The sequence below is a fragment of the Anomaloglossus baeobatrachus genome, chromosome 3 (genome assembly GCF_048569485.1).
Source record: "Anomaloglossus baeobatrachus isolate aAnoBae1 chromosome 3, aAnoBae1.hap1, whole genome shotgun sequence".
In the NCBI taxonomy this organism is placed as follows: Eukaryota; Metazoa; Chordata; class Amphibia; order Anura; family Aromobatidae; genus Anomaloglossus; species Anomaloglossus baeobatrachus.
The window spans coordinates 466,664,752-466,680,553 of record NC_134355.1 but is presented as its reverse complement, the minus strand read 5'-3'; the positions used below and the strand labels follow the sequence as shown (position 1 = coordinate 466,680,553).

At 45.2% G+C, this 15,802-nt stretch overlaps 1 protein-coding gene across 7 annotated transcripts in view; it reads left to right on the top strand.

The window, feature by feature from the left end:
- Positions 1-15,802, top strand: part of ATP11B (ATPase phospholipid transporting 11B (putative)) — a 269,426-nt gene that overhangs the window by 46,601 nt on the left and 207,023 nt on the right. For all 7 annotated transcript variants that reach the window (XM_075340573.1, XM_075340576.1, XM_075340572.1 and 4 more), the window contains exon 2: positions 3,479-3,595. In XM_075340573.1, the coding sequence (XP_075196688.1) occupies positions 3,479-3,595 (117 nt within the window). The remainder of the gene's footprint in view (positions 1-3,478; positions 3,596-15,802) is intronic.

Here is a 15,802-nt window from a genome sequence, read left to right as displayed (position 1 = left end):
AAACAGATGAAGCATAAAAGGCATACTGTGTACTTCAGTTTTCCATCTGTTTCATCCGTTTTTCACAGATCCATTGCTAAGAGTCAATGTACAAATAAAAGTTCAGACAGTCTACCACCTGCTATTGTTTTTAAATGCAGATGAGAAAAAGAGATGCAATAAGGATGACGCATTTTTCACAGAAGTAAAAACAGAGATGCATAAATGTATGCCCATAATCCGGTCATGCTGTGTCCTGGACGCATATCCTCACCTGTGGGGCCATTAGTGCTCTCCGCAGGAGACCGCAGCAGCCTGTGCCACCATCAGGGTTTGGGCCGCTGCGGTCTTTCTCTCTGTTCTCCCTGCAGAGAACATTCCCGGTTCCGCATCAATAAATTGACGGGCTGTTGCTCAGGAAGACGCACGATGTATCCGTTTATGTCGTGGGCAAAACAAGCACAGTGGGCATGGAATTTCTGGAAATTCTATCCACTGTGCTTATACCGCACATCGCACATGTTATTGCTGCGTCCAAAACACTATGTACAGTACAATTATTAATCAATTGACACAATTTCAATATAGTGATTTTAAAAATTGATATTTTTTATTCAGAATTTAAAAAAACCCCAAAACATAATAAAAAAGGACAATACCACAAATGTGGAAACAGACAAACTAAGCCAATATAAGAAAATCAGTTCTCAATCATAAAAAATACAATATCTATATATATAACTGTCTAAGGCCCTGTGCGCACTTACCGTTTTTTTGCCGCGGATTTCCTGCGGTTTTGCTGCATGTTATGTTCATAACATCTCTGCAGTGATTCACCAGCAAATCCTATGGGGAAAAAAAAATGCTGTGCGCACTATGCAGATTTTGACAACTGCATGTTTTGCTGCGGTATTCCCGCAGCAAAAACAATTCCATGTCACGTCTTTTCCGCACGTCGCTGCGGGATTTCACTCCATTGACTGCAATGTAATCGTGGAATAACGCAGGCAGCAAACTCTGTGCGGTTCATTGCGTTTTCCTGCGTTATTCCCTGCGATATTTCGCGTTTTAATGTTCATCACTGCCTGCGGTTTGCAGGGAAGTGATGTTATTATGACAGGAAGAGGAAGCGAAGCAGAGTAAACACGCACACACATCACAGACACAGACCTAAAACACACACAGAACACAATCACACACAGACACAGGCATATAGAACACACATACAAATGGACGGACGGCCGAGGTAAGCACACAGCGGCGGCCCGGTATTCACAGGCTGGGGAGGGCGAGGGCCAGAGTTAATGCCCCCCCCCCCCCCACCTCCCGCAGCCGAGAATATCAGCCCGCAGCTGCCCCGGGACTGTCGCATCCATTATGTGGCAGTCCCAGAGTGTCCCTGGCTCTTCCTGTTGCCGTGATGTGGTGGCAATCAGGGTAATAATGAGTTAATGGCAGCGCGTCGCCGCCACTAAGTCCAGGCTTTAATCATGGCAGCGTCTATGAGACAGCTTTCATGATTAACCTGTAAGTAAAGTGAATAAACACACACACTGAAAAATCCTTTATTTTAAATAGAACACAAAAAAGCCCCCTCTGTCACCCCTTTATTACCCCCACCCCTCCCGAAACACACAGCTCCGGCGTAATCCACTGAGGTCCCATGTCGCTTGCATCCAGCCGCGTCTGACACCGTACAGAATGCAGCCTCGTAACGAGCCTCCAGAGGTAATTACAGGTCATTTCTCACGGCCGGTAATGTGAACAACACTATCGACCGGGAGAAATGCAGGGAGAAATCTCCACTGTACTGTATAGACTGTACGGGAGCGCGCCGGATCCGACAAACGGCAGAAAAGACGGATGTGTGTTCTTAGCCTAACTGAGTAAACTTATTGACTGTCTGCAAATACACTATTCATTTATTTGGTGTGTATAACTTTACAAACCAGGATTCCTAAAGATAATTTCACCCAATGAACAAGCTTTTTGCTTGTTTGTCAGGTGTTCGGCAGCCTGTTTACACCGTCGTGAATGAGTGTTCCTGGAAACGATAGATAGTCAGACAGTGCAAATGCACCTGGACCTCCTGGACCTCTTTAGTACTATATTTTAAAGGGAACCGGTCAGGTGCAATATGCACCCAGAACCACAAGCAGTTCTGGGTGCATATTGCACATGACAGGTTACCTTTAAAAAGAAAACTGGCAGCATTATACCATTGTTCGTATTTAAACACATACGTGAAAAAATGGTGACGATGTCATCGGTGTACGATCTGTGTGTCCATTTTTAGCATCCATTTTTCACGGATCATTAAAGGGTTGGTTCACCCATATTTTTTATTGTTTAGATCGATATTATATTGAGAAACAATGTTTCTCTCAAATACCTTATGTTGGCAATAGTGCCTGTGAGAGGCGCTATTGCAGGCAGCTGTTCCCTGCTTCGTGACCCCCGGGCTCTGTGACCTCGGGGATCCAGTGATAACACGTCAAGTTCCTGACACCACGGTGTCTGTGAGTGATGGGCTGTGGGTGGTGATTCACTGCTCGTCACTGGCAATCTGCTTCCTCCTCCCTCACAGCAGAGCGCTGCAAGCAGGAGACACGCTGAGCTGTGATGAGCGGTGAAACCCCGCCCACAGCTCAGTGAGTCAGGAAGACTGGGGCTGGCCGCAGGGATGTGACGTGTCCGGAACTTGACGTCACCGGACCCCCGAGGTCACGGAGCGGGGAACAGCGGTCTGCAATAGAGTCTCTCCTAGGCACTATTGCCAACATAAGATACTTGAGAGAAACATTGTTTCTCAATATAATATCTATCTAGACAATAAAAAATATGGATGAACCATCCTTTTAATGACAAAGCTTCTCCTATCGTCTACAATGTTAAATATATAAAGCGCAAGGATTGCACACCGATGCCATCCCTGTGCTGTACATGTTTTTCACCTATAGACTGGTATTGGCCATTGTCTTCCATGCTACTGGAAAAATATTGCCATGTGAAGAGCACCATAGGATATAATGGGTACATGTGGTAACCGTGAAACGAATGCATACCACACGTACTGGATGCCGTGTGAAGGAGGCCTAATGTAGAGATTCACCTTTAACATTGTCACATGGAAGCAGCGATGTGACAAGTAAATCAGCAGGGAAATCTGCTGCCTGGTCAGTGCCAGGGCCGTCTACTGCTCGCCTTTATCCCCGATATTAGCTATGCGGATCAGGCAGCAGCGCTGAGATTTCATCATTGTCTATTTCTTTAGGTAGAAGACTATTGTGTCTTTGCGGTTTCCTCTGTTTTGTAATCCACCTCTGCAACCTTCTTGCTGCATCCTCTTGTATTTCACCTGCTTGTGTAATAAGTGTGCATATCTCCAGTTTACTTGTGTAATCGTCCATTCACCATTGCCGTGTGAGCCTTGGGACTATTTGTGGTTTTCTCTCTCTTGGTGAAGTAACCTTTCTATGCTTTTCTTTCTCTTCCTCAGGGATTTGACCCACCAAATCATAGTGAAACCCGGACGGTTTATGTGGCAAACAGATTCCCTCAGCATGGCCATTACGTTCCTCAAAAATTTGCAGACAACAGAATAATTTCCTCCAAGGTAAGTTGTTTGACATTGAGTCTATTGTCATTCATTATAGACTGCGTGAAAGGAGGACTGTGGTGCCCACTGCCCTGTGTACACCGGTGTTGAGTAGACGAGTAAGCCTTTGTACAGATTGTATCTTAAGCTCTAAGACGTGAGACTTAAGAAAAATCTTTGTAGCTTAGGTAAAGGAATGATGAGTCATTAGTGTGTAAAGGTTCAATCCAGTCCATAATCATCTATTTTTAGGCCTACCTGTTGCTGTGATTTCATAGTCTGTGTGGTACAAGTGGCCATGTACTGCACTTTGTATTACATCAATTTACTGAAAGAAACAATGTACCACAACGTAAGTACCGTATTTTTCGAATTATAAGACGCACCTTTCCGCCCAAAAATTTGGGAGGAAAATGAGGGGTGTGTCTTAAAATCTGAATATAGCTTACCGGGGGGCCTATCTGTCTAGCTCTATGTGCGGGTGGGTGCGTGCGGGTGGTCAGGTGCGTGTCGCTGCGTGCGGGCGGTCAGGTGCATGTTGCTGCGTGCGGGCGGCCGGCTGCCTCTGTCCTGGCATCCGGCTGCCACTCTGTGCGGTCGGGCAGGTGGCTGTGTGGACTGCGGTGGCTGTGCGGCAAGTGTCCCAGTCTGTCTGCGGTCCCGGTGTCAAATGATGGTCCCAGGAGTAAGCGCGTGCACAGATGGAGCTCTTGGATGATAGCTCCATCTGCGCACGCGCCGCTCCGGGCGTCATTATTTGAACCGGGACCGCGGACAGACTGGGACACTTGCTGCACCTGCCTGCTCCGTCACTGACCTGCCGCTGTCACTGACCCGCCGCCGCCACCTCTGACTTGCTGCTAGCACAGCCCCTGCCTCCTGTGACCCCGCTCCACCACCGCTGCCGCCCCCTCCGGTAAGAACACTGGAGTATAAGATGGATCACATTTTATTTATTTTTTTTACCTCTAAATTTGGGGTGTGTCTTTATAATCTGGTGCGTCTTATAAAACGGAAAAAAGAACCGGTAGGTCAGCAAAATGCAAACATTACCTTCATATCCGCCCTGATCCAAGGAGACATGTCACTGGTGGAAAAATCAATGTATTATCTCTAATCACTGACAGAGGTTTTGGGTCCATATCACATTCAACATATGAAATCTTACCTTTTGTCACACACTATGGACGTTATAGTAAGGCCAGTTTCACACAACCAAGTCTCACTCATGTTCGGACTACATTTTTTCACACCAGTTAGGGTTTTCTTGACCCAAACTCAACAGCCGCATAGTTGTATATAAAGCTGTTTGATTGGGTCAGGAAACCTGGGACTGGTCTAGAATCGTGGTCCCAGCATTAAAACTCAGATGTGCGAAGCTGACCTAGCGTGGACGTCTATGGAGGACTAACTTCAGATCAGTAAAGCTGCTTTCCCACTATACGTTTTTGACGCTTCGTATTTTCACTGCGTCAAAAAAGCTGATCTTAGAGTTCCAACAAAGTGGTTACAATTTACAGAAACCTCCTTCCCACTGTGTTTCTTTTTTACTCATCATTTTCTGGCCTGCGGTGCGTGTTTCATATCCACAACATGGCAATTTCTCTTGCGGGAACACTGAGTTTTCCGTGCTGATTTTCACCATAGATTTGCATTAGATGCGGAAAATCCACAAGTAAAAACATCTTTTTTTAGTGCTTTTTCACAAAAACGCATAAAAACACGCATGTAGTCCGCACCCAAGTATATCAATAAAATTTGTCAAAGCCAATACCAGTAAGTATCAGACCCAAAGCAAATTATTTAAAGCATGACCGATCACCAAGAGACAAAAACCGCAGCATTAACATTGTGATAAAAACGCATGTTAACACAAAGGAACAAAAGTAACCTAATTTAAATAATAGGTACAGAAACCCTGCAACATCAAAAGCTCATCGAGGGAACATAGCCTGAAACTGTAAGTGCTCCAGGTTAAATGAAGGCCCTGGGCTAGGATATAAACTGTATTATGAAAGATCGAAACCAACTTTGGGTTTCTTATTGATGTTTTTTCTGCAATTTTCCTTGTAGTAACATAATGCAACTCTTAAAATCAAGCTTCTTACTTGTCATGTTGGTCACAACTTTTTTCCCATGTCCAGTATCCTAGGAGCAGTTTTACACTGCAGCCCACCAAACACTACACCCTCCCCCGAGCTGCTTATCCCTTAAGTCTTTTGCAATTTTGGCTTATGGTACAACAATGCTAATGGCCTGAAATGTCACGCAAGGAAGAGTGCCCCACCAGTGTCAGCCATGGATTGTCCCTATATGTGCATGTGTATAGGGAGAGACCTGTCGGACACACATAGCCTGGCAGGAAGAAGCTGTTGGGCGCTTCTTCCCTCAGTTACCAGCCATTCTGGAGCATTGCAGAGTGAGATGTGGTATAATGAAGCCACCGGCAGCATGAATCACATGATGGGATCCATTTAATCTGTTTGAAATGCCTTCCTTCTAGGGACCACAGGGTATAAATTATTCAGGAGCCAAATTAAAATGTGGTTAGGTCTGTACGTCTCACACTGGGAAGCTGCCCATAATTCAGTCTGTATGAATCTAGTGACAGGTTTCCTTTAATCACCACTGGCCGTGTAGTTGCAGCTAGACATGTTTTACTTTGAAACTAAGCAGTATTTCAGAATAAAGATAGTATAAAGAGCTGGCCGGTAACTATAGAGAGAGACTAGTCTGGTGTAGAGACCTGTCAATCAGCTGGAGTTGGGGCGGTGAGAAGCCGGACGGGGGCTAGGACAGGCTACTCGGTTCTCTCCCTATGATACTTAGCCAGGTTTTCTAACTATTTTCTTGGAGTAAACCATATCTGGCTGTAATTGTGCAGCCACACTTTTTTAATTCATGCTGCTTGTCAAACAGGTCGCATTAATCTAGTGACAAGTTTTAAGATGTGTGTGCCCTTTTCTTAAAGATCTACAATCTACGTCATCTTTTCAGAAAGTTTATACTATCTTGTATAAAAGAACAAACTACTACTTGTTTATTGAATCTTATAAAATGTTAAATCATTACACAGGTATGCAGAACTTGGGTTTATGAAAATTGTTTTAATCAATGACTGATTATGTTTTCTTAAAGGGAATCTGTCACCAGTTTCTTCACTATGAAACAAAGTCACCTTCTGCAGCTCCTGGGCTGCATTCTATGAAGGTGCACCTTGTGCCCTGACTCCCTTTGCAGACCCTGACTATAACTTTATAAAACCTGACCGTTTGGTATGCTAATGACCTGTGGGGCTCAGATGGGCGTGCTCATTTTCGTCTCCTGTCCCTCCTTGTGGCCTTCTTCACGATCCTCCTTTCATGATTGACGTGATGACGCCGCCGTCATTAGGCTACATGCGCACGCTGCTTTTTTTCCTGCTTTTTTGCTGCTTTTTTGGCTGCAGTTTTGTCAGCAGAACTTTCTGACATCTGACTTCCCAGCAAAGTCTATGAGAAGTCAGATTTGTCATGCGCACGTTGCAGTTTATTTGTCAGCGTTTTTTTTTGTCAAAAGTTTGTGACAAAAAAAATGCACCATGTTCATTCTTCCCGCGTTTTTGTCAACATTTGTCACCCATTGAAATCAATGAGGGCATCAAAAACGCAGGAAAAATGCATGCTAATCAAAAGTGGTGCATTTTACCTGCCTTTTACCTGCGTTTTTGCTAGCAAAAACGCAGGTGATTTGTCAGGAAGTGAGGTCAGGCAAGTGGTCCCGTCCCGTCCTCCACGTGTTCCCCGAAGTACCGCTGTCCCCAGGGGAGATTATGTGGAGGACGGGACTATCAGCAGCGGCAGCGAGAGGGGGATGGACATTGGCAGCTGAAAACATTGATTTTTCCCTCTTGCTGCTGCCGCCGCCGCTGGTAGTCCCGTCCTCCACGTGTTCCCCGAAGTACCACTGTCCCCAGCGTGCACGCACAGGGGAGATGATGTGGAGGACGGGACTATCAGCAGCGGCGGCAGCGAGAGGGAAAAATCAATGTTTTCAGCTGCCAACGTCCATCCCCCTCTCACTGCTGCCGCCGCTGATAGTCCCGTCCTCCCCGTGTTCCCCGAAGTACCGCGGTCCCCGCACAGGGGAGATGATGGACCCCTCTCACCGCCGCCGCCGCTGAAAGTCCCGGGCTCCACGCTCCTGCCGTCGGCTCCACGCTCCTGCCGCCGGCTCCACGCTCCTGCCGCCGGCTCCACGCTCCTGCCGCCGGCTCCACGCTCCTGCCGCCGGCTCCACGCTGTAGCGCGATCAGCTGAGCTGTCAGAGGTTACTCGCGGCCACCGCTGGATTCAGCGGTGGCCGCGGGTAACCTCGGTGACAGCTCAGCTGATCGCGCAGCTGTCTTCATTAGCTGCATGGAGGTGACCGGAGCGGCGGTGTCTGCTGCTCCGGTCACCTCCATGCAGCAGAGCTGGAAGCGACGCTGGAGCATGCTGGATTACGCCGGACATGGAGGGTTTGTCGGGGTTAATAAATTGGTAATGAGGGAATGTGTTTGTGTTTTTTATTTCTAATAAAGGATTTTTCGGGTGTGTGTGTTTTACTGTAATTTACAGATTAATCATGGAGGGTGTCTCATAGACGCCTGACATGATTAATCTAGGACTTATTGGCAGCTATGGGCTGCCAATAACTCCTTATTACCCCGATTTGCCAACGCACCAGGGTAAATCGGGAAGAGCCGGGTACAGTCCCAGAACTGCCGCATCTAATGGATGCGGCAATTCTGGGCGGCTGCTGACTGATATTGTTAGGCTGGGGGGCTCCCCATAACGTGGGGCTCCCCATCCTGAGAATACCAGCCTTCAGCCGTATGGCTTTATCTGGCTGGCATTAAAATTGGGGGGGACCGCACGCCGTTTTTTTTAATTATTTATTTATTTCTAATTTTTTTTTTTCCCAATTCAACAAGCTTTATGGGCTTGTTTGAACTGAAAAATACATGAAACAATTGTTGACAAAACTGCAGCCAAAAACGCACCAAAAAAGCAGCAAAAATGCACCAAAAAAGCACCTACATTTTTTGTGACATTTCCAGGCTCTCTCTGACAAGGTGCAGTTTTGGCTGCAGTTTTGGCTGCAGTTTGTGAACACGAAAAAGAAGCAGCGTGCGCATGTAGCCTTATGCACGCTGCTCAGCCAAAATCTCGCATCTGTGCAGTCATTTCCCTGGCTCGCGCAGCTCGCCCTCGCCGGTGCGGTGTTTGTGTCTGTGGGAGATTATGGTTGGATACGAAGGTGACGCAGGGGAGGTCCTACACATTGCCGACCATAATCTCGCGCATGCACAAACACCGCACCAGCTCGCACGAGCTGGGGAAATGACTGCACAGACGCGAGATTTGGTCGAGCAGCGGGCATGATGACGGCGGCATCATCACGTCAATCATGAAAGGAGGATGGCGAAGAAGGCCAGAAGGAGGGACAGGAGACGAAAATGAGTACGCCCATCTGAGCCCCACAGGTCATTAGCATACTTAACGGTCAGGTTTTATAAAGTTAAATTAGAATCCAGGAGCTGCAGAAGGTGACATTTCTGGTTTCATAGTGGAAAAACTGGTGACAGGTTCCCTTTAAGCCTTGAGTTAAAAGTAAACAACCCTTTTTCACCATCACATATGGATTTTGCACAAAACGCACATAAAATCACATACAAGTGAGATGAACAAGAAAACTTTATTGTAGTCAAACATGTACACAATATATTATATACATTTATTGAGCATTGATTCTGCAACTTTATTGGAATTTAAGTCTCGTGCCTTTTTTTCTCATCAAAGCTTCTCTTGATACATTTTCTCTTATAGAAGGCCTGTGGATCTTCTTTGTGAAGCATCAAGCCATAGTCCCCATCATGTTCATTTTCCATCTACATTGATACAATTGTTACATCTCCTTGATATTCTGATGAAATCTGTCTCTTTGCTAACACCAGGGTTATCAGGAAAGCAGTCCAAATGGGAATGTAAAAAATGTAACTCCAAATTCATCAGACAGCCCAAGGTTTTGAAACGTTTCAGCATCTTAAGCATGAACTTGAGGCCCTGTCACACGCTACGATATATCTAACGATATGTCGTCGGGGTCATGGACTTTGTGATGCACATCCGGCATCGTTAGAGATGTCGTAGCGTGTGACCCCTCCAAACAACTGTTAACTAGCAAAAATACTCACCTTATCGTTGCTCGTTGACACGTCGGTCATTTTCATAATGTCGTTTCTCCTTCTGCGCGCCGGTTGTTCGTTGTTCCTGAGGCAGCACACGTCGCTACGTGTGACACCCCGGGAACAACGAACACAGCTTACCTGCGTCCCGCCGGCAATGAGGAAGGAAGGAGGTGGGCGTGGTGTTCCGGGCGCTCATCTCCGCCCCTCCGCTTCTATTGGGCGGCCGCTGTGTGACGTCGCTGTGACGCCGAAGTCCCACCCCCTTCAGGAAGAGGATGTTCGCGGCCCTCAGCGCCGTCGTTAGGAAGGTAAGTACGTGTGACGGGGGTTAACGATATTGTGTGCCATGGACAACGAATTGCCCGTGATGCACAAATGACGGGCGGAGCTTGCGATCGCTCATGCGATTGCACGATATATCGTAGCGTGTAACGCCACCTTTTAGAGTTTGCGTCCACGATGAGTGTTACTCGCATTTTTTACTCTGCTTTTTTTTTCTTTTTTTTTGCTGCTTCAGAAACACAGCGTATTACAGTACAAGCAAAGTGGATGGGATTAATAGAAATCTCATATCCACTGTGCTTCATTTTTACACTGCGCAAAGTCACCTGCAGTGAGTTTTGTCCAAGCCGCTGCATATCAATTTATCTTATGGGTTATGCTGAGTTTTCAGTGCGGACTTTCCCCATAGAGTTGCGTTACGTGTGGAAAATCCACATGTAAAAATACCGCAATGTAAAATGCACCAAAAAATGCATCTAAACAAAAGATATAAGTTTTCAATAAAGTTGTTTGTAACACACAACAAACAGTCTATATGCACACACTGCAGTTTTAACTGCAACCAAAACAGCACCTTGTCACAGAGAGCCTGGAAATGTAAAAAAACCCGCTGGTAATAATGGTGCATTTTTCCCACGATTTTGTGAATGCGTTTTTTTAAGGGAGAAACAAAATAGGATAGGATCATTGATAGATAGTTAGATTTGAAAGATAGATAGAAAAAATAGACTAGAACATATAAAATAGATAAAAAGAATAGAACATGTAGAATAGAACATAGAATAGATAGAATAGAACATATAGAATAGATAGAAAGAATAGAATAGATGGAAAAAACATCTACAATAGAAAGAAAGAGAACAGAATAGATAGAAAGAAATAACAAAATAGCTCAATAGAGGGATAGCTAGCTGTTTTTTTTTTTATTTTTGTGGGTTCCCCCTCATTTTTAATATCCAGCACAGGAACAGCAGCCACTGTAGGCTGCAACCCTCAGCTGTCCGCTGTACCTTGGCTGGTTTTGAAAAAGAGGGGATCCCACATTTTTTTTTAATTTGATTTATTAAAAAAAAGACGTGAGGGTCCTCCCGATTTTTCTAAAACCAGCCAGGGTACTGCAAACAACTGGGGGCTCATATTATTAGGGTGGGAAGGGGCATGGTTATTTGGCCCTTTCCAGCCTAACAATAGCAGCCCACAGCCGCCCCAGATGTGGCGCATCCATAAGATGAGCCAATTTTGCCGCTGGACCCGACTCTTCCCATTGCTCTGGTGCAGTGGCAATCGGGGTAATAAAGAGTTAATGGCAGCCCACAGCTGCTACTAAGCTCTAGATTAGTGATGGCAAGCGTCTGAGACACCCCCATCACTAATCTGTAAGTGAAAGTAAATAAACACAAACACCATAAAAATCCTTTATCTGAAGTAAGACAAAAAAAGCACCCTCTTTAACCTCTTTATTAACCCCCAAAACACACCTGCAGGTCTGAAGTAATCCACACAAGGTCCCATGACTCTTCTAGCACTGCTACAACTGACGCTCACAGCGAGCGTCATAGAACATGACTGCAGGCTGTGAGCTCCACGCAGCAACTGAAGTGAGTAGCGCTATCAGCAGTGATGTTACTCAGGTTAGCCACAGCTGGAGTCCTCTATCTGTGACAACAAATCACCTGAGTGACTGAAGTGAGCCGCGCAATCAGCGTTGCCGTCACTTAGGTAATTACCGGTCACAGCTGAAGTCCTCCATCTGTGACTGCAAATCAACCAAGACTGAAGTGAGCCGCAGTGATGTCACTGCTGATCGCGTGGCTCTTGTCAGTCGCGACCTGAACCTCACAGTGGGCAGTCATGTTCTATGGTGCTTGCTGTGATTGTCAGATGCAGCAGTGCTGGAAGCGTCGTGGGACTTCGTGTGGAGTTTGCGAGGTTAATAAAGTGTTGAAAAATGGTGGCTTTTTTGTCTTTTATTTCAAATAAAGGATTTTTTGGGTGTTTGTGTTTATTTACTTTTTCTTACAGATTAGTAATGGGGTGTCTCATAGACACCTGCCATCACTAATCTAGGACTTAGTGGCAGATATGGGCTACTATTAATTTCTTATTACCCCTATTGCCATGGCACCAGGGTAATTGGGAAGAGCCAGGTAAAGTGCTGCGATTGTCACATCTAATGGATGCGGCAATAGGCTGATATTATTAGGCTTGGTGGCTCCCAATAACGTGGATCTCCCCAGCCTGAGATTACCAGCCCCCAGCTGTGGGGCTTTATTTTGGCTGGGTATCAAACTTGGGGGGGGATTTATCTAGTTTTATTTTACTGTACGATATAGACCTGCCCTCTGGCATCTGTGATTGGCTGTAGTCAGACAGCTGTCACTCAGCGTGGGGGCGCGTCTGACTGCAACCAATCACAAATGTTGGCGGGGGAAACAGTGAATATGTATGAGCTTATTGAGCGGCCCCGAAAAAAGAATGAGAGGCCGTGGTAGCAATGTGACAGCCATGCCGGTGATCGGTGAATATGAAGTGCTTGTTCCTACCCCGTTTTCGCTGTATTCTGGTCCCCTAAGTACTGGCATTTGGCCAGATATTGGGAATCAATCCCTTGCCAACCCTGAGTCAGTGGGGGGAGTGATCTAAGAATCCTGTGAAACGCAGGAACAAAACGCAAAAAGAATGAACATGCTGCATTTTTTTGTCAGACGTTTGTGACAAACTGCAGACAAAAAACTGCAAGGTGCGTACAGCAAATCTGAATTTTCATAGACTTTGCTGGGAAGTCAAAAGTCAGAACTTTCTGACAACAAAACTGCACCAAAAAATGCAACAAAAAACACAGTGTGTGCAAATTGTATAAGTTGTCCAAAGCAAAGAGTTTAACGTCCCAATACACATAAATGCACAGACAGAAAAAAAATTATAGCTAGATAAATAGATAGAACTATATTAGAGAGCTAGATATTTAGTGCATTTCATGTGGAATTAAAGGGTGTTTAGCCTGGTTTAACCTAATAAATAAATAATTAAAATAGATCTACTTGGGGTCTCCCCTATTTTTGATAACCAGGAAAGGTAAAGCAGACAGCTTGGGTCTGATATTATCAGGCTGGGAAGGTCTAGAAAACTATATTTTACAAAAATGTAGTTGTTTTTGCATCTCCAAAGCTGCAAACTTTTCCTGAATGAGCCATATTAGGGCTTGTTCTTTTTATATCCGCATGATGAAAAAGTGACACTTTTGGCTTTTTTTTTTTTTTTTTTTTTTTTTAATGGTCTTTGCTGTATGGAATAAATACGGTGACCGTTTTTATAGTTTGAGTCATTCCATAAGCGGTGCTACCTATTATGTGGACTTTTTTTATTCTAATTTTGAAGCAAACGCTGCATTTTTATTGGCGAAACAAGTTTTCGTGATTATTTTACTTTATTTTTTGTTTTTAACATTTCGGCCTGGGCCACACGGGGGACTAATGCGATCCTCACATGACACTCAGCTCACGCTGGCAGCACAACAGGAGCCGAGTGTCATGCAAGTGTCACTGCGACTGAGGTCCGATTGTGCGATCGGACCTCAGCTGCGGAGGACGGGGCAGAAGGGATTTATCTCCCTCTCTCCTCCGTATCCAGCTATTGCCATTCTCACCCTGCACTTCACTGATGCACTGCGAGTGCAGTGCGATTTTTCTCTCGCCCCATAGACTTGAATGGGTGCTAGAGAAAGAGTCTCGCATTACAGTAACAGCATGCTGCGATTGTTTTCTCTGTCCGATTAGGGTTGAGACCATAATCGCTCTTGTGTGCTGACACACAGGCTAGAATTGGTCCGAATGGAATGCAATGTTTTATCGCACTCCACTCGCTGCGATTTTCATGCCGTGTGTCTTAGGACTTCCACTAAGTCCCACAGTGGATTTTTTTTTTTAAGTCTGATCACTGGTGTCATGCACTGCTCTACTCGTGTACAGAAGTGCAGGAGACCTATCATCATCGTGGGGGGTGGGGGCCTAATCGACACCGATCAGTTCCAAAAAGTCGAGGCCGATGCCCGTGGGAGTCAGCAGTCATGTATAGCTGTCACCCACTGGATTTTCTCCCCTTGAAGTGGCACTATTCACTTGTTCCTTACCACCGTGTTAAAACAGCAGTAAGGAATAAGTACCCTTAACAGCCTCCATTTTAAAAGCGTATTGGCTGTTAAGCGGTTTTACTAGTATAGTCTGTATACAGTACAATAAACTTGTATCTTTGCTCTGGGCAACTTCCTGGTTGCTCTTCTGCCTGTGTATCAACCAACTTTGAGACAAAAACGCATAAAAAACGCATGCTTAACCCCTTCACCCCCGGTCGATTTTTTTTGTTTTTCCTGGGGGGTTTTCCACTTGCCTTCTTCCGAGAGCCATACCTTTTTTATTTGTCTGTCAATCTTGCCATATAAGGGCTTATTTTTTGCGGGACGAGTTCTATTTTTAAATGAAAGCATAAGTTTTACCATATAGTGTACTGAAAAAAATTCCAAGTGCAAAAAAAAATGCTTTGAAGCGTTGGACAAAAACCGTCCAATGTGAATTGTCACACACTGATTGTCACTTCTGCATTTTGAATTAAATCACGAGCATACAACAAACCTGTTGACTGACTTACTTTTTTCTTGAACTATGTGCCGGGATTTATTACTTTTTAGGATTCCTTTTTCTCCCGAGCACCAGGCTTCAAGCAGTTGAGCCTAGCTTACTTCCTACTAGTTACTCCTCTCAAACACAGCCCTCTGCCGGCTGTGAGAGGAACTGACTCATTCAGGGGTCATCACATGACCCTGTGCTACCATGGCAACCATTGGATCCACGTGATCAAATCACGTGACTTCCGATGGAGCCGTGTAAGTGAATTCTTACCGCGGCCCGCTGTGACATTTTCACAGTGCGCTGTAAGGGGTTAACAGGCACAAGTGGAGAGCGAATCCACTCGTGCCTGATAACCACACATGTCAGATGATCAAATGAGCTGAACTGTTCAGTGATCGCTGCCGGCGACAGCAGGCAGGCATTAACTTGACACGATCCATGACGTACCCGGTACGTCATGTGTCGTGAAGAGGTTAAATAATGCATACAAAAACGCAAGGAATGACACAAGTGAACTTGGGTGAGGGATTGATGTGGAAATTCAGCTGCATGAAAAACACAGCAAACACTGATCGTGGAAATGTAGCCTGAAATTTTGGATCTTTGTTGTGACCTAGAACTTTCTTCATGACTTCTTTAAAAGACTATTAAGCTCTTTTTGCAACATCTTTCATTTTTGTTTCTAACAAGTTGTAATTCATGAGTTTTCAAACATCCGGCACTACAAAAATTACTTCAAGTTTGTTTCGGACAGTCCCTGAAACGTAATACACAGGTACTTGAAAGTGTCTCCTTTTTTTGGTAGAGCTTTCACAAACTGCTTAATCAGTCCAAGCGTGGACTAATGGCAGTGGAGTGGTGGCTGGAGCACTTTATCGGGATCAACTAAACTTTCCACAACTATGTTCTTGAGTCCAGGTTGCAAAGATGTTCTCGTTGGCCAACTCTTTTGGCACCAGTGATGAGTCCTATCCTGGCTGTCCCATTGACACAAAAGCATGGGTACTTTGTATCCTTTCAGATGAATTTTCAGACCACCACACATTGACCATCCTTGATCCTTATAGTTAGGTTTCTTGAGGATAAAGTCTAAATTCTCATAGCTTT